The sequence below is a fragment of the Micromys minutus genome, assembly GCF_963924665.1.
Source record: "Micromys minutus genome assembly, chromosome: 1".
NCBI lineage: Eukaryota > Metazoa > Chordata > Mammalia > Rodentia > Muridae > Micromys > Micromys minutus.
The window spans coordinates 111,588,117-111,611,977 of NC_137969.1; the positions used below are offsets into that span (position 1 = coordinate 111,588,117).

Consider the following 23,861-nt stretch of genomic DNA (forward strand, 5'->3'; position numbering starts at 1 on the left):
ATTCCTGCAGTCCAGCCTCATACAACGAGGCTGGCCTGACATCCAATGCAACGTTGAAACAAAAACACCCATGAGAAAGGTGCCTATGGTCTGTCACGCTGTGATCTGCGTGGCAGAGGCTCTCAACCAATGTTTTGCTTTCCTGCTTCCAATGATGTCAGTTTGTAGATTCAGGAACCGAGAACTGCTTGCTATTGGGATATTGTCAAAGATCACTAAATCACTTATGGCCCCTCAATGAAATGCAACAGTAAAAATTTCTCTCAGTTTTCTACAAGAGGAAAGCCTTTATTTTCTCCCAAAGAAACCCCAAATAAGCCATGTGAGTCCCTTCTCTTGCGTATCAGCTGTGTGGGAACACACTGCTCAGTGACATGAGGCTTGGAGGTAGGGCAGTAAGCTTTCTGCCTGGTTATTGTGTCTGTTCTCTTGAGACCTGTTTTTCCTTATGCCTTCCAATGCTAATTAATGGGCTTGAGATGAAAGGTGTCTCTAAGGTATATAGGGCTAGTTAAGAGAGGGGAAATGAACTAATTTAAAACCAAGGGAAGTGAAGAGCTGCAGGCAAAGAGACAGGCAGAAGCCACGCTACGTGGAGAAGCTGATTTGTATGTGTAGGACAGCCAGCCGACACACCTTGGAGAAATAAGAGGTGGGATTTGAGAAGGGGACATATACAGGAGACCCGCAGCATGGTTTTGAGCAAGGAATCATCATGTGAGACTTGATTTAGAAGATCAGCCCCGTTACAATGTAGCAAAGTATGCCTCCCTATAGAAGTATCCCTTAAGTTTTTTGTTGCTATGACAAAATGCCATGACCAAGAGAGAGTTAGATGAAGAAAAGGGTTGATTTAGTTTAGCTTACAGTTCCAGATAGGTTAAAGTCCATTGTGCTGGGAAGGCATGATGGACAGGAGGCCAGGAGCTCAGATACCATCCACACAATGGAGGGGGGCAGTGGGGAAGGAGGGAGGGAGGGAGGGAATGAACAAAAGAGCAAGAGAAGTGTGGGAAGGAGGAAGTGAGGGCAGGCTGTACAACCTCAAAGCCTGCCTTACTAATATTTCTTCTTACTTACTCCAGCAAAGCTCTAACTCCCAAATGGCCCATAACCTCCCTACACAGCACCATTAACTGGGGATCAAGATTCCGACATCAACTTGTCTGTGGGAGCATTTCCTTTATTCAGACCACCACAATAGGGACAAAGCCAGCTGAAGCAAAACTAAGCTGCTACGGGAAATAAGACGGTTGGATATTAGGTCTAACGGAATGAGTCAATGGCTCCAAAAACCAGTGTTGCAAACAACATAGAGAAAAGGGCAGGAAGGGGCAGAATTCGCTGGCAATACAGTCTAGGCTTTCAGATGTCGGCTTTGTCTGACCCTAACTAGATAGACCGCTTCACCAGGCCAGACTAACTCCAAGTAAAAGAATGGTGCTTGGAGTTAACTGCAGATTACCCACAGGATGGATAACAGTCTGTATTTGGAGGAGGGCGTACAAAGCTTTTCAGAAGTTGTCGCTCAGCTACCTATTCAGTTAATGTAAGAACACATTCATTATAATGCTAGCACGAGTCTCCCTTGCTCTACAGGAACATCAGTGAAGGGTACTCAACCCTTTTAGTGGCTTATTACGAAAAAATTTCCAGCATCACAATGAAGGAACCTCAGGGTGAACTGCTGGTTCTGTACTTGCTGGTTTGGTCTTAGCATCAATCTGTCCACCATTCAAGCATGGCTTCAGGTGTGTTTCAGAGTAAAATAGGGGAACCACAATGGTCCTTTCTCATGAATGAGACAGTTGGTTTTTAACTTCTCTTTGCAGGTGGCCAACCTGTGTCAGCCTACCTAGCTGGAGATGGGAGATAAAACCAAAGCTCAAAGCTCTTTCTGTAGGTGGTTTATGTCCCGCCATCCTCCACCCTTTGCCCAAGGCAGTTTCTCAGTGACTTTGTAATTACCGTGCGCCTTGCCAGTGAGTTTCTAGAAAGTAAGCAAGGTTTATTTTACAAGTGCAGTGAGACAGGAGAAGAGTCTTGCAGATTGCAGAGACACAAGAGTTAAAACCAGAAATCCCCTAGAGGTAAAAACTGACTGACCTGTGTGTATGTACTTCTGAATTACCCTATTATTAGATTCACTTCAACCAAAACTGCACCTTTTTCTTTTGTTGTTGTTGTTTTTTTTTTGTTTTGTTTTTTGTTTGTTTGTTTTTTGTTTTTGTTTTTGTTTTTTTTAACAATAGAGGGGAGTCTGCAATACAGATGGCTTCAGTTTGGGAATAGAAAATACTCCCAGCTGCATGTCTAAGACCTCCACTGTTGTCTTATGGGGACTTGGAACCAAAAGTCAGCTAGGGACATCAGTTGAGAAAACAGGTCAAATCTATTAGCTGGGGCATGTGTGGTGTTAACCAAATGGCCCTAATCGGATTAACCAAGCAGCTCTCACCAGCTCTGTAATGATGAGCCATGTGACAAGCCTTGATTTCTTTTTTTCCCCCCCCCAATCTCTTGAATTTATATTTAAAACTGTGATTTGATGTTTTTGTCATGTTTCTCCCCAAGGAGCTTTTGTGTGGATTCCTTTTATTCATTATGGTGTATCTGGCTTATCATAGGATTCATCTTTATGTATCCAGAAATGAGGTCTTATTAGCACCGCTAAAGTTCATTTAAAAATATCCACCCCTTAGCACCATGAAATGATTATATTAGTCACTTTTCCAAATGCCCGACAGAAGCAGTTCAGGAAGGAAGGACTTATGCTGGATCACAATGGAGGAGGCACCAAAGCTGGGGAGCTATGGCAGCAAGAGCATCCATCGTGTTCATAGTCAGGAAGCAGTGAGTAGGAATGTGAAGGCTCCGGCTCCATTTTCTTTTCTGGTTAATGTGAGACCCATGGAATGGCGCCTTTTCAATGGGTCTTCCTTCCTCAATTAACCTAATATGGAGGCTCCCCCGCTGACATGCTTTAGGGTTTGGGAAATGTTAACACCATTAGTTGACTTTTGGATAACGACTGAGGAGATGTCGAGAGTTTGGAAGCCTGTATGAGACAGCAGTGTGTCATCTTGGAAGGGACAGAGCATCTAGAGGAGAAACTGCCGGATAGCTACCCAAAGAGGACAGAAGTTGGCTCATTAATCTTAATCAAGTCAGCTCAACCCAAGCAAGATTCTGGCAAGGAAATGAAACAGAGGAAAGAAGCAAAGATGAAACATTTTAAGGTCATTATCTGAGTTTTAAAATATGTAGTCTCTCTAATATTTTTTTCATTGGAAAAAAAATTAAAAGTTTCTCAATGGCATCCAACCCCCAGAGTCATAAGTAAGCCATTGGCTTATAGAAATAGTCTTTGGTGCCTCTATGACTATGAGCAGGCTAAACTTCCTGGACTGAAGAGTAAGACCAAAAATAAAAACAAAACAAACAGAAACCGAGAAGTCTATGGGTAAAAAATTAATAATAAGATCATTCATATTCTGTATATATAAATTAACGCTGGAAATTAATGTGGCGGCAGTTATTCCTTAACCAGCTGGTTCCCCCAAATAATCACACAGAGACCTTTTCATTTTTTATAGCTTAGGTCTTAGCTGGGCAGACTCTCCACTATGTGGTCTAAGTTAACCCAACCACCTAGCCCTATTCAGCCGTATGGCTAGCTATACCTTCCAGGCCTGAAGTCATGGGTCTCCTAATATCTCCTAGTGAGAGGAACTACCTGCTTCTTCCCTGACGTTTCTTTCTCCCTCCCAGGAGGCCATGCCTTCCTCTCTCTACTGCCCAATCACGGGCTTTATTCAGCCTTATATGGATCAATTAACTTGGGGAGCAAGGTTTGCAAGACAAAAGCTCATGAATGTAAGAATTCGCTCCTCTTGGAGGAACCAGATCTTGGGGTACAGAATTTTAAGTTTGAATACATGGCAGCACCAGAGCAAACCCAACACCACTGCTCCACTGTTCACTTCATTGACTGAGGACTGCTTGAGAGGGAAGCAGAGGCTCCTTAGTTCCTAGGCAGGGTCATTGTAACCGCTGCTTTTCTGCAAGTAGGAGGTGACTGGGAACGCATGTGCACACCATCATCATTATTTTTCCAGTTGCCACTATTGCAATCTAGTAAGAGACGGTCTATGAGCCAGGACATTCTGGTCATTGTTCACAACTCCAGAGAATCTAAGATGCAATTATTATTCCTATGTATCATTCAGATTCCAAAGCATTCTGATAAAAGTTGGCATTATAGCAAGAATAGGGGAAGAAGAATAACCAGGAGGGAATGATGGGAAAATAGCCACATTCTCCTCACCTTTGGAAAGATGAATTCAAAGAAGAATCCACTCCAGGACAACTTCATTGACTAGGAGAGGTAACTTGGCTCCGCCCACTGTGTTTACATAATGCTATTGTTTCAGCCTGTGGTGTTTTGTTTACTTCGGAAGGAAATATTTTACCCCCTCTGAGATAATTAATTTTTGTCAGCTTCGCTGTTTATAAGGGAAACTGAGAAACTGTTAATTGAAATACAGAATGAGTCACTGTTTTCGGTAATTTTTGGCAGCGTTCTAATTTATGTCAATCCCAGCCTAATTATTAGATTTTTGTTGGAAGCAGAAAGCATATTTGATTTTTTTCCCTCTTCTGGATTCTTTTTCTTCCACATTTACAAAAAAAAGGTGATCTCTGGCAAAGGTTATGTAATTTATCTCAGTATGAGGTGAAACATATCTGACATACTGAGGGGTTTACTGTGTCATGTTTGGTTCTAGTCAGTAGCTCTTTACAAAGCCTGTAGAGTGTAGTCCTACGTGAGAAAATGTGATTCTTTTAAAGAACTTTTTACTGGGCTGGAGCCACTATCTATGGACCATCACTAATGGTATCACAGAAGTGAATCTCCTAGAAGCTATCAGGGAGAGTTCATTTGGAAATCCAATTGAATGTCACTTGCAAAGGGCAGGCACCTCGCTAGAGGTGACCAGTCATGCATCTCCGAGTTGTTGGTTGTGAAAGCATTAATCACCATGAACTCATTTACTCCTAATGCAAGTACACTGCATTATTCCACAGGCATTCTGTTCCCAGTGATCATTAGTGCGGACAACAGGGAGCTTCTGCTTGTGGGCGAGGTTAATAAAATCTGTCAGCTCAATGGCCAGCATAATGAACCTGCTAATGACTCTTAATAGACGCTGGATCCTTCCAACTACTGCAGAGCAAAGATAGGAAGAGAGGCAGGTGTCTGTGTAGGACAGACAGCTCTGTCCTTTTGCTTCTGTGGTGTCTTCCAGATGTAGACAGCACTTAGATCAGTCACTGAGTTTGATCAGGAATCAGAGTCTGCTGTAACTGGAGGCTTTGGTATCTGTGGGGAGGTCCCCATAATGACCCACAATGGCTCTGGCCTCATCCTATAGAAACCATGCTATAGCTGCTTACAAAACACAGGCCAGGAGCATCCATGCACTTAGAGTTATAAATATGCCAAACCTCTTCTCCACCCTGTCTACATATGAAAAGGATGGAATCCACGGTAATAATAGCGACAGCCATGGTAGGTGGTCACCAGATGCTATCAAGGATTCATGTCTTGTCCCCATTTGACAACAAGAAAGCCCAAGTCCAGAGGGCTTCAGCTACTACAGCAAGGTGGTATTTAGAAGGTTGTGCCCATAAGCACCATGCTTCTTCATTGGGAAAACACAGGAGAGCAGCAAACTATAATCAGACCCATAGAAACATGTGGAACATGAGGGAGTATGTAGACCTTCCTCCATTTGTGCATCCAGGTAGCCAGACAGTACATCCAGGACCAGGTTCAAGAAACATACAGAAAAGCTTTGCCATCTGCCATGTGACTACAACAAATGATCCCAGGCCTTTAGGATGCTTGGCTCATCAGGGTTATTCACTTGTGACCCAGGCTGTGACATTTCAGCCAATGACGATCCTACCTATATTGACATTTGCTCCTTATTGCCCCAGTTCCACTTGTCACAAAACTTGTCACAAGTTCTGTCCCTTGAAGCTCATCTCGATTTCCCAATTGGGCCCTAGGTACAAGGGACAAAAGAAGCTGCCAACTCTTGGGGACTCTGCCTGAGCCCAAGCCTTGTGAGACTGACAAGGAGTGCCCAGAGCCAGAGACCTGGGCTCCAGCCCCAGGCTGGGTAGAAGCACACAGACCCTCTCAAACTCTAGTCTCTGTGACTCGGGTGCTGATGGTCACTGGGACTCAGAATCAAGAGGCTTTGGAAACCCAGGAACTGCAAAGAACTGTATAAACCAGGGCACAGAGTGACCAGAGGACTTTGTAATGTTTTCAGTAAATGAAAGGAACATTGTCCAGGAGCAATCCTAGAGTAGCTTCCAAAACCCAGGAGGGAACAGCCCTGGTAGTTTTTGCTAACGATAAAGGCGCATTTACTCAACTATGTGTGTTTTGTTTTTGATGGAATTTTTTAAGTATTTGGAAGACATGACAAAGCAGATGGCTATAGAAAGGGAAGACACAGGAAAGATGTGGTAGACTGTAGGAATTTCAGATGGAGCCTTATGGATACTCCACATGCATGATTTGCAGTCCCTACCATCCCTGGCAGGACTGAGCTCAGTGCTGACTGCCATAGAGAACACAGGAAATGCAGGGTGTTTCCTGCTCCGCCCCCAGCCTATGGGGGCACAGTGTAAGACTATGAAGACTATGTAGCACCAGATATAATGGCAGCAAACTAAGAGGAATTAGCAACAGGAAAAATTTACAGATAGCACTATAAAGAATTGCATTAGTTTAAAAGTACATAGAGGATCCTCACACACAGAAAAGACACAACACACTTATGGAGATGAAGTACAGTATGATGTGGTGTCTGAGTTGAGACCAGCATGCAGAATACAAAAGAGAGTGAGGTACACTGCCCTAAGTGGAAAAGCAAGGTATTTGTAGGCATGCACATAAGAGAAAGCATGCATGTGTACATCAAAGTGTATTTGAGAGGGTGAGTGTACATGCTGTGTGTGTGTGTGTGTGTGTGTGTGTGTGTGTGTGTGTGTGTTAGAAAGGCACAGTTGGAAGCATGTAAGGTTAGAGAGGATGATGGTACATTTTCAAGAGCCTTAGAACCTAGAGAGAGGAGTTTAGACTAACATAGCAAGTAACAGGAAATCACAGACATTCAAAGAGAATCTCATTCAAGGTTTGGAAAAGTCAACCTGGCAGTGCACAAATGGATAGACTGGAACAAGACAAGGGAATTGTGGGTACTGTGAGCAGCTGGGGCACTCTGCCTCACGGTTTGTCATATTTTCTTTTACAGCATACCTCTATATTTCCCTTTTCACTGGTTGAAACCATTCTCAGACCACACCACTATCCATCAAAGAAGCTAGGACTCAGCTTGCTGGGTGCTTGTAATTTTGCCTACATTACCAGGTAAGAGTGGTATAGAGTGTGTCAAATGAAACTTGTCATTCATGACCCAAATGAACATTCTGTAAAAGTATACCATCTAATCAGTCCTGCTGTTGATTTAGTTCATGATCTAACCCATCTTAAAATTTCCAGGGGAACAGGGTTCTTATTGTTTTATTTTAATGTTTGTTTGTTTATTTCATGTATGTGAGAACACTGTAGCTGTCTTCAGACACACCAGAAGAGGGCATTGGCCCTCATTACAGATGGTTGTGAGCCACCATGTGGTTGCTAGAATTTGAACTCAGGACCTCTGGAAGAGCAGTCAGTGCTCTTAACCACTGAGCCATCTCTCTAGCCCTTGTTCAATTTTAATACTCATAAAAATATTATATTCAGAGGACACACAAGTATACCTGAATACATGCACACATGCGCATGTGTTCATACATGTACATTCATGCACACACACATTTACATGCTCATTCTCGAGAGCACACACACAACTTCCTTGTCCCACCACCATGAAAAGTTTATTATTCAGCAGCACACAAGCATATTGTATAAGAATATATGGATTTCAGTTTCATTTGCAATTAGAATTTGAATGAAGGAATGATCCATCCATATGCCCTCCATCTACAAAGGCATTTGTCAGGAGGAACCATATGCTACTGTCCTGTACCATCTTAGGTCCCAGGCGGCTGTTGCCAGAGACCTGCAGAACAAGGGAAATGAATCCAGTAACTGGCCTTGATGTCATGTTTTAGTCACCTGATGGCACTTGCTCTTTGCAATGCTGCACCATGATCTGCCACCAAGGGCACGTGCATGACCTTCAGTCTGGTACTTGAGGATGACCTGGTTCCCTTCCTTCTGTACCTTTCTTTCTTCTTTTCTTTCATTGATTATTTTTGCAGAGACAGGGTCTTACATAGCTCATTCTGGACTCAAACTATCTATACAACTAAGAAAAACCCAACGATCTTCAGGTTCTTTTGATCTTCCTGTCTCTACTTCCCAAGTGATGGAAGTAAGGAAGTGTATCATTGTCTTATGGGTCTTCTGGTGCTGTGAGGAGACACAATGCCCATGGCAACTCTTATAAGGAAAACATTTCGTTGAGGCTGGCTATAGGTATGGGGGTTTAGTCTTTTATCACCATGGCCAGAAACATGAGGACATGAAAACAGACATGGTGCTGGAGAAGCCTAGAAATCTACATCTGGATTGGTAGGCAGCAGACAGAAAATGACACTGGTCCTGGCTCAAGCTCGAAAACTACAACTGATCTCAGAGCATGAATGGAGGATGGTGACTTAGATATCAGCCGGCCCCTGAACACCCAGGGTCCATTGGGTTAGATGCCTTCCTCACGGTCATTCTGGAAAGAAAACCTTAAGAAATATTTTAACGGGCTGAGATTAGGGCAAGCTTTATGACCACCCGTTCACCCTCCCAGCTTCCAGATGGTAGTTTTGCACACACTGGGAGCTGAGCACACTCTTGGCCATGTACACACTGTGGAGAAAGAGCTAGGTTTGGAAACAAGAGGTCCCAGTTAAAAGTAGTTTTAGAGCCATCTTTGTACTAGAATAAATGAAATACTGTATAGCTGAGGGGACATGTGACTCTGTTGCCTGCCATCCCTGCCCTGTTAAACATAATGCCTCTCCAGACACTCAGGAGCACACAGGGCCATAGGAAGTCCCACAGTGGTACACACCCATAGGAAAGTTGCTATAGGTTAGATCCAGGGGATGTATCAAATGAGATGGTCAGATGAAGAGAAAGCATAGCAAGAATTCGGTTCTGTATAAGGACTGGACCATAGGGGGCATGAAAAACAAACTTTTGTCTGCAAGGCGGTGCTAACTCTGCACCAGAGAGACACCATTCCAGTAAATCCAGGGTACAGACACGTAAATATAGCCACATCGACACCTGAGGACTGCCCCCCCCCCAGCGCCCCCCATACGCTGTTTACTTTTTGCTACTACTTTTCAGGTTGCAACCTTGGCAGTCTGGCCCTGCAGAGGAGTGGTGCTAAAACTCTTTCATTTCCTTTGGAACGCTTTAGTCTCCTGTGAATCTGTGTCTTGCTCACTCCTTCCACTCTCTTACCTGAGAAACTCCTTACCCTACTCTGTCCGAAGCAATGGTGAGGGGTAAGGAAAGGAACGTCCCTGTTGCTGGTTATATCCTTTTTAAAGGGGGGATTTGAACACATATTTGCCCTGACACAGAGCTGGACCTTTAAAGCGGAGTCATATAAGGCCAGGCCCCAGCCTGCAGGGTACTGATACTTCCTTAGCAGAAATGAGCCTAGCGGACAGACTACAGAAGGCTGGGCTGAAACGTACTAAGATGTAATACAAGCACACGGAGCTGTGAGAACACAGAGAAGGAAGGAAGGGTGTGAGAAGGCATCCTGGAAGGCATAGATAGAGTCTGGGACCCCAAAGACCAAGCAGGTTTAGAAGGGCAGCAAACTATCCCACACTGCACCCACAGCCAACAAGACAGGGACAGTAAATGTTTGAGTCAGCATTCTCTTTTGTACTCTACTTTGTACGGTCTAGCACCCCACTGTGTATGGTGGCTGTTCCCACCCCATTTAACCTAATCAAGATAATCCAAGATAATCCCTCAGAGCTATGCCCAAGAGGTTAGCTAACTGTGGTGATTTGGGGGGAAAAATTGGTCCCATAGCCTCACAGAAAGTGACACTATTAGGAGGTGTGATCTTGTTGGAAGAAATGTGTCACTAGGGGCTTTAAGGTCTCAGATCCTCGAGCCAAGCCCAGTGTGGCCATCTGCTGCCTGCGCATCCAGATGTAGAACTCTCAGCTCTTCTCCAGCACCATGTCTGCCTGCAAGCTGCCATGCTTCCCACTTAGTTCTAAACCTCTGAACTAAGCCAGCCCCACTGAAATGTTTTCCTTTTATAAGAGTTTTCATCATCAGGGCGTCTCTTCACTGCAATAAAACCATAACTAAGACGATAACCAAGTCAGAGCAATCCATCAAAGGTGTGTTCAGAGGCTCACCTCCTGGATGATTCCGGCTCCTACAAGATGGACAGTCAACATTAACCATCAAGCCCCTCAAGAACAGCGGCATTTAAATCCATTCTTCATTGTTGCACACAATTATAAACCGTACCCCAAGAAAATAGTACATGTTGCTAGTCCTGAAGCAAGTCAGAGTCCAGAGCAGCTGGGCACACCCCACATGTATAATTCTCCAGTTAGCACATCATGCTGAAGTCTTTCCAACAGCCACTGCTTGCTACTTCCGAAATGCAACCTTCATCTAGAACAATCATGGTCAGACATGACTTTTTTTAAACTCCAGTCATAGCAAGGATTAGATTCCCTGCCCCATTCCCCACAGCCATGCTCACCAGCCTTCATGTTGATTTATTAAAACAACGACCAAGACGGCCCACAATGTACTTCTCTTATCAGCATTTAGGGGTTGGCCTCAGGAGGGCAAATTAAAAAGTAATCAAAGTGCTTATAACAAGCTAGAAGTAACAACAGCATAACAAAGGTACCAGATTCTTTCTAAGTGAAGAGTCTACCAGAAATATATTGTTGAAGGAATGGTATAGGTTAATGAATTGGTTGGCATGTAACAGGTAAAACAACACTGAATTTTCACATAATGGCCAGGAAAGACAGTAGTTTTACTAATAGAAGTGAGGATGAATTATGAAAGAAATAGTTTGGAATATAGTTTGTAAAATAGCCAGTTTAAAAATCCCATATTTAGAGTCTATCAAAATCTAATGCGAGGAGCTGGAAAGATGGCTCAGTGGTTATGAGAACTGGCTGCTCTTCCAGAGGATTTGGGTTCAATTCCTAGCAACCACATGACAGCCCACAACTGTCTGTAACTCCAGTTCCGAGGACCTAGCACCCTCTGAGACATGCACGCCGGCAAAACAAAACAAAGCGTTAAAATCTAGTGCTGGTTTGATTTGCTTAGGATACTCCCCCCTCTAGAAAAGCAGTCCCTCTCTCTACAGGAAAGGTTGAGACCCACCCACCAAGAGGAGAATTACTGCCTACATTCTGAAGAGATAAGTGCAGGGAGATGCAGGTAGCTCACCCCACAGGATGCCATTTCTGAAATCAAAGGAGAAAGTAGGAGAAAGAATCAGGCAGCAAATGCTGGGGAAACTCTCTTGTCTTAGTGATCAGATGAGGCAGCAGACAGCTGAGACCAGACAGACCAGAATCCCCATGGTCTTTAACAAAAAGGATGCCTCACACCCAAAGGCATCAGGATGTATATCAGGATGACCTGGGTGGGTTCCAAATTCAATCCATAGATAGAGGAGATAGAGGTGAGAGGCAAGAAAGGTATATTATCATCCCCCTTCCTCCCTCCCTCTCACCCCCTCTCTCTCTGTCTCTGTCTCTGTCTCTGTCTCTCTCTCTCTCTCTCTCTCTCTCTCTCTCTCTCTCCTCTTTCCCTTCCCCCTACTTCCTTCCTTCTTTTCACCCTGTATTTAAGCAAGCTGCAGAGAAATGGTTCCAGCTGCCCCAGTGACTCTTCTGAACTCCGTTGAAGGGCCTCCAATAACTACTACACTCTTGTCCCTGACTCTGCTTGGCTTTCTTCTGCTTTTGCTACCGCCAGCTAACAGCTATTACTTCTTGGGCACGTGCGTTCTCTCGTTCTCCGTGAAAACGTGCAGTTGATTCACTAACCCCTGGATCAGATGCTTTCTGCTGAAAGGAAACAAGTGAAACAGAACCAAAACTTTTCAGGGGTCCTAAGGGAACGTCCTTGTTTTCAGACTGCCTCACATGAAAGGACACGGGAGTTTGGAAGTCCTGGTTTCATGTATTTAAAGTAAACACAGTGAACTAATTAATACAGTCTGTTACTGTGCTCAGAGATCCATTCCTGCTTTGGGGATATTTGCTTTCTGTCCCTTGTTTCTACTCTGATCTGTACCACAAGATAGCCGTGCAGGCAAGAAGCACTGTGAAAAGACCACAATGCATCTCTGCCATGCACATCTTCGTTCTAGTGTCAATTATAATGATGATATTATTTCGTTACAGTCATCACAAGAATCCACCTCACAGGGAACAGGTTTGGGAGACTAATGATCTCAGCAGGGCAGGACTAGGGACCAAACACCAAATCTATACTTGCTTGACCCTGAGACTGATGCTGTCCATCTTAGTTAGGATTTATGTTGCTTAATGAAACACCACTGTTGGGGGTTAGTCTGGTGCTGCTATGTTTTCAAATGCTAAATGCTAGCCCCCAAGATCTGGTTGTCCCTGGACTAGAAGATTCTCATATATACCAAATGATGCTATGTAAACTTTGCTCCCCAATTTAAAATGATTGGTTAAATAAAGGCACTACAGCCAGTTACTGGAGAGAAAAGAAAATGCAGAGTTTAGTTGCCAGGCTGGAGGCCGCAAGGAAGAAGCATGGAAAGGAAGGAGAGAGAAGGAGAAAGGAGAGTGAAGGAGGAAGAAGATGGAGAGAACAGGAGGTCTCCACTAGATGTAATGGACCAGGAGCATGTGGCCAAGTGAAACTCACCCCCAACACCAGAGACGGACAGCAACCCAAGCAAGATTCTTGGGTAATGCAGCCGGGAAGTAGTCAGTTTAGTGATTAGAACAATAGATTTAAGGGTGATCCCCCAGTAATTGTGCAAGAGCTGATTAATCCACAGGACTCTGCCTCGATTATTGGGAGTCTGGTCGGGTCATTTTAATAACTAATTCGTTTATTAAAATCCATTGACAGACCACAAGAATGCAAGGGAAGGGTGCATTTCAGCTTACAACTCCCAGGTCATCGTCCCATGGAGGGAAGTCAAGGCAGGAAGTCAAACAGGGCAGGAACCTGAAGGTGGGAAGAAAGGCAGAAGCTATGGTGTAATGCTACTTACTAAATTGCTTGCCCAAGGTTTTCTCATCACCTGCTTCTTACAGAACCAGGACCACTTGCTTAGGGGTAGCACTACCCACACTGCGCTGGGCTAAAACACATCAATCAAGAAAATGTGTCACAGGCTTGCCCACAGACCAGTTCAGTGAGGGTATTGGGGGCATTTTCACTATTGAGGCTCCCTCTTCAAAAATGACTCTAAAGAAAAGAAGTGGCTCTAGCTTGTGTCAAGTTGATATTAAAGTCGCTATCACAGTGGCCCTAAGATGGTTTTTTAAGCGTGACAAAATAAACAGAGGGTAAAATTGACCATTTTACTTATTTAAAGTGTGTACTTCAGTAATTCGAGTTTCCAGCCGTTGGTACTGCCCCCCCACAACTCTGAGCCCACCCTTCACACTAACCATCACCCTTTCTGTCTCTGCAACTCTGACATTATGGCCTCCTCCTCTTATAAATGGAATTATATGGGTCCTTTTCTTACCATAACACCTTTGAAGTTTGCACCCAGGTAGTAACCTAGGCTCACATGGTTTTCTTTTTGAGGTAATGTTTTATTCCTCTGTTCACCCATCAGTGGACTTTCTCCACCTTTGGGCTATAAGCCCTAATGTACGGATACCATTGGTGTTGGACCCCTGATTTGAAGTCTTTGAGTGAATATCCCAGAAGTACCATTTCTGGGGGAGGTTAACATTTAGAATATATAAGCACTTTGCTCCAGTACAATTTCTGGAGCAGTACCTTTCTTAACTTACTGAAAAACTTCCAGTTTCCCTGGCTGATGGCAGTGAAGGGACTTACTTTCTCTGTGCCCTCACAAATACGTGGGCTCTGTGGTTTGATTTGTTTGAGGTTTTTGTTTTAATAAGAGACAATCTGTGTAACAATGTGATAGCTTGTGATTTTGATCTGCATTCTCCAAATATCAGGGAAACCTGACATCTTTTTTTTTTTTTTTAAAGATTTATTTATTTCATGTATGTGAGTACACTGTCACTGTCCTCAGACACACCAGAAGAGGGCGTTAGATCCCATTATGGATGGTTGTGAGCCACCATGTGGTTGCTGGGATTTGAACTCAGGACCTCTGGAAGAGCAGCCAGTGCTCCTAACCACTGAGCCATCTCTCCAGCCCAACCTGATATCTTCCGACACAGTCCTATTACTTGCATATGTTCTTTGTGGACTGTCTAACCGAGTCAATCATCTATTTTCAGTTAGGTTGTTTGGGAGTATTTTTGAATTAGGCAAAGTGTTTATATATTCTAAATGTTAGCCAATCAATATACATATTATTTGCACACATTTCTTGGCATCCTATTGACAGCCTCCCTACACTGATGATAGTATCCTTTGATTCATAGAGATGAGCCTATAAACTCCAGACTCCAGATCCCCCTCTGCCCCAACCTAGTCCTGGTCTCCAATATTATCCCTTGTCCACAAAACGCTTACCAAACTGAATGTATTTGAAATGTTAGAAATCACATTCTGTTTTTTGAAAGCTTACATTAAAACAAAAGCTTCATGTTTCTGCCTGAACTCCAATAGCCACACTGGAGTTCTGTTTCTCAGGCCCAGCCTATCCTCTCTCTTACAGAAGGACTCGGCTGCCCTGTCAGTCTGTGAACATGTCCTCTTTAGGAACTCTTGTTAAACTCCCACATACCAGGTACTACTACCTTACATATCTTACACTTGACATACACCAGTAACAAACTTATGTTTTCCTCTGGTAATTCTTGCAGCAGCCTGATATGATATATGTGTTTGGACCCCCACCCCGTCTACACCAGTAAAGTTAATAAACTGCTGGAGGTAATTCAGCTAATAGGTGGCAGACTGAACATTTAACTCCCAGAACCCTGTTCCAGAATGAATACACTTAACAACCGTAAGCTGCAGTCGAAGTGGCACCGCCCCTTAACACATACTCTGGGTTTTAAGTTATCCCAGATTTTGGCATCTTCAGCGCTGTTGGCTTCCAGCATAGTGCTTTTTTTTTTTTTTTTTAAGGCTTCACTTAGACATCATGGCTTCTTTCCCAGCATTTCCTTTGGCTCATAGAAACAACTTACATTCTATGCTCATGTGAGTGACTTGTGAGCCTCCCCACCTATTCATTCATTCCTACCTAGTGCTCAGCCCCTAAGAACTCCGGAGCTAAAGTCAGGCACCCCATCTGTGATGCACACCTCTTCCCCTCGTGTGTCAACAAGACTGGAAGACCTGAGAAGAGCTGCACTGTCCTCTTAGGTACCCAAACTAATAGCAACACACACCATGACTTCAGCTTCAGGACAGCGTCTTTACAGATCCAATGTCTCAGCCAGCTGTCCATCTTAAAGAAAGCAACAATTCCATCATAGACTCACATACTCTCCCTTGCTGATGATATGTTGGGGGCTCCTCTTATCCATTCACCAAGATAGGTCCTATTAGATAGGGAGAAGACCCCCTCATTCCATGAAACAAGATGACTTTTAAAACAACAAATGGTGGTGCTGAACAATGGCTGGCCCCCTCCTATAGACTTGTGGGGACACTTAAGGTGTCTGCCATGTCTGCTTTTCACCTGCCATTGCACCTGGGGTGAAAGTACCATGATACTAATAATCATCTTGACTTCTTGTTCATGCAGGATCCTGTGGCGCTACATTCAGACTGGAAACTGGGTGTACCCCGTGTTTGCCTCCCTCAGCCCTCTGGGTATTATTCTCTTCTTCTCAGCCACTTACATCCTGAGCGTCAGTATCTACCTGTTCGGAGAGAAGATCAATCACTGGAGATGGGGTCAGTGCTTCTGTCTCATCCACAGTCCACAGGGATACTTCTTACCGGTTCTCCACTCTTCCCCCAAACCAAAGGCAAACTCAGTCCAAACTCAGTCACACTACAGATACCTTTGTTCATAGGGCTCAGGTAGATCCTATGAACACTGGCAGAACAAAATCCTGGTACGAATTGGCATTTCCCTCTAGAACTCCAATGTTTCCTCCCTTCCTTCAAATAACATCCCATTCAACTCAAATACCAAAGCTTTTTTAAAACTTTAGGACCCAAAGAGCAAAGTGATATCCCTCTCAGCATGAGGGGGAAAATTCTATAAGGGTCTCTGCTCACCCCCATGGGGGCTTTGAGGGACATAAACTGTAAAAATTGAGTTCCTTTTGTCCATGAAAAGTGAGACTCTCTTTCTAAACTATAAGATATAGTTTATCCTGTGCCAAATATGAATGAGCATGGCCCCAGAACCATGGATTCAAGTTGCCCAGAATGACATATATTCCTCCTCTACTAAAGAAATCACAGAACAAAAGACAATCACAAATCATTGCATTTAATCAAATGTGGGTGTTTTGATGGGGACAGCAGGTGGGTGAGCCCATGAGCTAAAAGCAAAACAAGAAAAACTCTGCCATAGATTTCAGATATCTGATGACTCTATGCATTGGGGAAAGTGGAAGCCAGTAGTTTGCCAGGTTAATCCATTCCAAGGGCTCTGTGTGATGGGCAGGAGATGATGGCAGGCCAGACACAGAGGTAGGCAACACATGGCTATTAAGGGGAGGGAAGACATCCCGGAACAATTTTGGCACAACATTACTGGGATTTGGGGTGATGTTTTATGTGTAATTTCTGCAAGGAGACATGCAAAACAGAAATTCCACCCTGGATTGTAAATAAGATGAAGAATCTCTATAGTCTCATCTCCCACCATTCATCCATAAGCAGCTCTGTGCCATCGAAACAGAAATGGCTTCTCCCTCCCTCTCATCCTCTGAATTCATGCAAAGCATAAATGTGTGGGTACAATGATCAGGCAGTTCTCAGGGGTCCACAGTGAGTTACTTCTTAGTGGGGGCGGCAGGGACCTCAGAGATTGGTCTCACTTACTTCTCTTGGAACACTTAGTTTATAAAAAACTTAAAGGGAATATTTTCCATAAAAGTAAACATTTAGAATGAGATGCTCCAAACAAAGAAACAAAACTAACTCAAACAACAACAAAAACCTCTTTAAACTAATATTTCAAACCTAGGATTTCAATCCACAGGGAATTCACTGAAATTTGGGGTGGGGATTGGGATTTGAAATGTACTGATATCTACTTCTACCAAGTTAGGAGTCCTTGAATTTCTGGGTAAAGGTACCTATCTGTCTGTCTGTCTGTCTGTCTGTCTGTCTGTCTACCTACCTACCTACCTACTTACCTACCTGTTTATCTTCATTCATTTCTTAGTTTTTTCAAGACAGGGTTTTTCTGTATAGCCTTGGCTGTCCTGGAACCCACCCTGTAGACAAGGCTGGTCTCAAACTTACAAAGACCCTCCTGCCTCTGCCTCCATAGTGCTGGGACTAAAGGTATGCACTGCCATACCATGTTAAGAAAAAAAAGAGGAAGGAGAAAGAGAAGGATGGAGAGGGGAACTAATCCACTTGAAGTCCAATGGATAGAAGAACAGATAAAGAAAACAGTTGCTAGAGATTATCAAAACAATGGAGTTTTCAATCACTTGTTTTGAGTTTGAGGTTCATTGATGTTTTACATTGCTTCTTTACAAGAATGAATATTAATTAAACAGTTTGAATTAAAACATGAAACATCACTCCCAAATTCTTGGGACCCCGACATTCTCTGGCCTCTGAGAATATTTGCACACACATGGTACACATAAAGTCACACAGACTTGCACATAAATAAAAATAACAAATACATTTTTAATAAAACAAAATGTCACTGCCTTTATCATCCTTCAGATCCTAATACAAGTTCATAACACGCCCCACTGCTATGCTTTGTGTCCTGTTTTTCTCACAGTTGGGTCTAAATGAGTAAGTAAGCTAACATCTACAGTTTCATTCACCAAGAGCATGGGCACAGTATGCAGTGTGCAGGACAGAGATTCTTATAGCAATGACGTGTCTCACCTCCAGCTCCACATTCATGAGAGGAAACCCAGATGAAAAGTTTCATTGCATCAGAATAGATTAAGAGTTACATCCTGAACAAATTGTTCATTGCAAAGAGCCAAATGATTAGGGAGAAAAGGCAGCAAGGGTGGGTGATGGTTGACAACACCTGTAATGCTCTACCCATAATGCTCTACCTATAATGCTCCAGCTTGAGAGGCTGAGGCAGGAAGATCAGTCACAAGTTCTAGGGCCAGCCCAAGCTACTGTCTCAAAGTTGCCAGGAAAAGTGTTAGAAGAGAAACTAGATCCCCGAGGATTTCATTGGCAGTTAATGCTTTTAAATGACTGGATTTGTATGAATTTAGACCCTTCCTTTCTACACATACTTTAAGGGCTCCTCCAGCTTACAGACAGAGAAAATCCCTAGCTCTCAAAACACACAGATTCTCTCTGATTCAGTTCCTAACTGTGTGTTCTTCCACCATCTTTCTTTCCCTCCCTCCACACTGGTATTGCCTGTGGCCCCCATGGGTTTACACCGCTAACCTGTGCCTGGCTCACATTTATTCATTTATTTCAACTTACTCCTCCAAGATGGCTGCCCCAATTTGTCAAGGTTGGACTCAGTGTCCTTGCCAACTGCTCCATGGCTCTTCCTCTTTTAACCACTAGACCTACCATTTTGACATTCCTGCTTTTGCTGTAATGCAGAGGTTTGTCTTTGCAGGAAGCTTTGAGCTTCTTAAAGGTTAGGATGCCTTAACCACCTTAGAGTTCTCATTTCTGCTAACTCTTCTAATGGCGCAGACCAGATGCTTGTTTGCTTGTTCAGCTTTGTTTGGGGGGGGGGGTTCTTTCTAGGTAGGAAGAATGAATTCTTACAAAGGTGTTCCGGAACAGCAGTCAAGATAGGGGCTCTAATGGATGGATATTAGGACACTGGAACAGGATTTTGTTGTATAGTCAAGTGGAGATGTTGTATACCCATTAAAGAGCTATTGAAGAAAGAGTGCATGTTGAGGCAGGCTTTATAAAATGCACAAGGACACTTAAAATAGCCATGTGCCTTGTGTCTTTTCAAGTAAAAATGAAAAAATGAATAGGATTGATGAATGTAATATGAAGCCAGGTGGGGGCTCAGTAGATACTAAAGTGTGTTGCTGATGTGGTGGCAACACTCTGGACTGATGAAAGAGATGAATACAAGATGGTTCCAAGGGTCTCAGCAGCAAGGATAGTCCTAAGGGTATTGGCATCAAGAAATAGTATTTTAAGAAAATCAAGGTAACTGAGAGGCCATGAGCAGGACTTCAAGATTCTCATATTTTTCTGGTAATTTTCCAGCTGAGGAGCTGTCCACTGTGTTTGTGTGTAACTCATTTTCCTATCCATTCATTCATCTAAATGTAACCAACCATCTTCTAGTTTGTGATTAGAATGCCCATCAGCAAGGATGGATGCTCAAATATTTCTATGGTGAAATATAGTCTTTTTTGTATATGCCCAGAAGTAGTCCAGGGGGTTTGTATAGTAGTTATATTTCTAGAATTGGTGTGTTGTTACTGAGAAACCTACATAGAGATGTTCATAGAGCTGACCCCAGTTCATATCCCCATTAGAAGTGAACAAGGGTCCCTCCCCCTATCCCGTCCCCACACTCTGACATTCTAACCAGCATTTGTTGTCACTTGCTTCCTTGATCAGAGAGCTGTGCTGGCTAGGGTGAAATGAAATTTTATTTTGCTTTTCCTTGATTGCTAAAGATATTAAATAATTTTTAGAATACTTATTGAATATGTTCTCTCTTTTGAGAACTACTTAGTTCATTAGCCCACTTGCAGATTGGCAGCTTTGTTTAGGAGGAGTTTAGTTTTCTGAGTTCTTTATATATGCTAGGTATTAACCCCCAACTGAGGCATGGCTGGCCATGCTTGTCTCCCTCTCTGTAGGCTGTCTGCTCTCTCTCCTGCTGTCTGCTGCTGTGGTGGAATCTAGAGCATGAAACACTGCAGACCACACCTCGCATGGCTCTGATTCTCACAAGAAGGAAGAGACTGAGCTGAGAAAAAAAATCAAAGTAGAAGTAATAGCAATGAGCAACCGGCACAGTGACTAATGAGCTACAGGAGGTCATCAATGCCAAGGCCTGTGTCAACATTGGTGATCATGAAATGTGGAGATGCCAACTTGTTGGCTAAGTGGAACCCATTCTAGAAATGTCATACTATAGTTTCTACAGAAGAATGATCCTGTAATGTGCTTACCTAAAACAGATCCTGTGTAGAATCCTGATATAAACTGATTGGGGAGAAGCCATGGAAGACCCCGATTAGGGCAGATGTCCATTTTTCTATTTTCTCTCTGACTTGGATGCAGTCTCTTTCTCTCCATTTGCAGTCTCTGCATTTCCCCATAGATGTATACAGTACACTGCATTCTTCCAGGGGAGAGGTGGGGGCTGATTTAAGAGTGCTGTGCAGACCAGTGATATCACTGAGTATCTGGCTAAGCACACTGACCCACAAGGCAGAGGACTAGCTTGCTTCTTGTCTCTGTAGCCATAGTGGATGTTTATCAGGGTTGTTCTCTCCTTGTGAAAAGGTGTGTTTGACTTCCCACTGCTCCATTAGGGTGAATCTCACCCCACTCAGAAATACCCACTAGGGAAACCTATCTGAGATGTCTCTGTGTCTGTCTATACAGGTGCTTCAGTGAAGCCATGGATGAAGAAGAAGTGACTACACACTCTTTTCCAAGAGCCATGGAAGAAGAAACTTAAGAACTTGTCATCTTTCTATTATTCTCAATATTATTTCTTTTGAATCAGAAGTGGAATTACTTGGGGAGATAGAAAAAAATGGAGACTGCTGCATAGTTTTAATAAAGAGTATAAAGGAAGTTTGGCTTGGGATCTCTTGGTTTTTAAAAGGCTGACATAATTTCAGACATCTTAGACTCTGTTACTTTTGTCTGACCTCCATGGAGGATTTTATTTCTGAACAAAATGGCTAAACAAACTTTTGTCTAAACTTTCTGCTGGACCATTTCAAGAATGGGTGTGGGGGAAGGAACATAGAGATATAAAACCACTTTCCTTTCAGGGAGTGTGAGGAGGACCCAGATGACATGCTATGTACGGCAGAATTACTGTCAAGCAGGGGTAGTGGTGCACACAGGGCTTTCCCAGAATGCTGGAAGCTAAGTCAGGAGGATCATGAATTCAAGGTTGGCCTGGGCTGCAGAGGAAGACTCTGTCTTTAGAAATCAAAAAATACTTAATAAAAAAGTTGTCACAATGAAGACAGTGGCTTCTTCTCCCAGATCTCCCAATACCCAATACTGGGCAGTGTTTCAATAATCGCTACTTCTCAAAAAAAAATAGGTATTTTTAATAAGCTAAATTGTTTTTGGTGATTTCTTACCTATTTTCTTTTGATTTAGAAGAATATAGAAATACAACCTAGTAACAGGTAACTTTATCATAACAACTAATAAAAAAATGGCAGCAAACTTGCTGGGGCAGTGAGAATAATTTTAACAATTATTTGGGATGGGAATTATTAATCAGTGTGGAATGAAAGGGGCTGTCAAATGGCTCTTCCACTTGGATCTGGTTTGAAGGGAGGCATGGCTTAGTTATTAGGAAGTCAGCGTGTATACCATATGCAAACAAGACTTCAGTTGGGAAGAAGGGTAACTGTGAAGGGGTCTGAGATTGCTTCTATACAAGCTCCTTGGCTGAGCAAGTGACTCATGAACCCTTTCATTTCCCTGTCAGTTTTTAGGTCCAGCCTTGCCACCGCTGTTTACTCGTTTTATGTAGAACAGAGTCTTATAAAAGCCAATTCCTTTTAAAAGTAGATCATGTATTTTAGCCATATTTGCCTCCCAACTCCTGCTCCTCCTACTAGCTTCCTTCTGATTCCATTCACCCCCCCCATACATACACACACACATACTCATGGTTCCATGTAATGTGTACATAATCTAGGATCCACATATGAAAAGAATCCAATTTGTTTTTCTAAGTTTGTCTTGTTTCCCCTAATTTGATGATCTCTGGGTACATCCATTTTCCAGAAAAGGTTATAATTTCATTCTTTATGAGTGAGTGAAACTGCATTTCTATAAAGATTTTTTTTCAGGTTTCTTGTGCTTCTGGCTTAGGGTTTGCACCTCTAGGATTGAAGCCCTTGGTTGGATTTGGTTTTAATCACCCACATTTTTAAAGGTGAAATAATTATGCTTAAGTGGGAATGGGCTCTGCTTACACCACAGTGGAGTTCTCCCTCAAGACTCTTAGTAGTTAGGTCATCAGCCCTGAGCTTAGGGCATCAGATTTCATTCTCTGCTATGTTTGTTGGGTTTTGTCAATTTTTTAAAAATATACAAACATATGACAAAAGCGAATCTTAACTGGGAAAAATACTTCCATAAGATTGGCCTGTAGGCCAGTCTATAGAGATTCTGTGTGGCTTGTCTCTGTACAGACCATGGCTTAGATAATGTTTCTGCCTCATGCAAGTCTTCTGTATAGGTGACCTGAAGGCCAGGTCACTGGAGATCAGTGACATTTTCCAGGTGATTCATACAGGGAGGGATCTTTGTCTCTAAAGCTGTCTAGTAATTTTTTAAAATGGCAGTTTGCATCAGCTCCTGTCTGGTACCAAAAACAGAGGGCTTTGTCTACACCACCTCCTCCCCCCATAGCTGTCATAACTGTCATAGCTTCTGCATGCCCCCCCAACCGTGTTCTTTATTTGTTGTGGATGGTAAGGTGTGAATTTTCTCAGGTTCTCTCTTTTTGGTTTTTAGAATCATGTGTACACACACACACACACACACACACACACACACGTACACCCATGCACGCACACACATGGGCATGTGTACAAGAGCACAAAAGTGACATGAGGGAGGCCTGAACTCCTCTGGAGTTGGGGTTACAGGTGGTTGTGAGCCACCTGTCTTAAGGACTGCACACTGACCTCCAGTCCTCTGCAAGAGAAGCATATGCTCTTAACCAACCACTGAGCCATCTGGCTCCCTGACTCCCTGATGATCTCTTCATTTTAAGCCGGTTCCCAACCTGTGTGTTGCCCTCACACTGGGAGGGGAGTCCTCCTGAACAGATGCTGACTTCTCTCTCTCTCCATTCCGTTCCCCATTGTTCTCTTTCATCATTACTGAAGTTTGTGGGAGTTTTTCCTACCCACACCCATCCCATACCTCGATTGCTCTCACCATTCTGCCCTGTTTAACTGCTGATGTTTCTAGCCGTGGGTACTATCTGCCACCGTCCTCTGAGGGCCGCTTTCTGAAAATCCAATGACTGGTGTCAGGTGGTGGAAAATATGATTGAGTCCTCCAGGCTCCCGTGGGTTGGGAGTGGGCACCGAGGTGGAGTGTACCTTGGCTTCCCTACCGTTATATAGTAGAGGCTGGGTAAAAGTGGACACCAAAAAATTCCTTAATTATGAAAGTATAGAAGAGTGGAATAAATAGTCTGATATTTTGAGGACACATCCCAAAGGAAGACTACCAGACTGGGGCAAACACCAAGGATCCTGTTTTGTTTTTT

General features: G+C 43.3%; 1 protein-coding gene across 3 annotated transcripts in view; it reads left to right on the top strand.

Moving 5' to 3' along the window:
• ADTRP (androgen dependent TFPI regulating protein) overlaps positions 1-21,170 on the top strand; it is a 79,673-nt gene extending 58,503 nt beyond the window's left edge. For all 3 annotated transcript variants that reach the window (XM_080931154.1, XM_080931155.1, XM_080931156.1), the window contains exons 5-7: positions 7,335-7,450; positions 16,005-16,156; positions 20,984-21,170. In XM_080931154.1, coding sequence (XP_080787280.1) covers positions 7,335-7,450; positions 16,005-16,156; positions 20,984-21,018 — 303 coding nt within the window. In that variant the 3' untranslated portion in view covers positions 21,019-21,170. The remainder of the gene's footprint in view (positions 1-7,334; positions 7,451-16,004; positions 16,157-20,983) is intronic.
• The last annotated feature ends 2,691 nt before the right edge of the window (positions 21,171-23,861 follow it).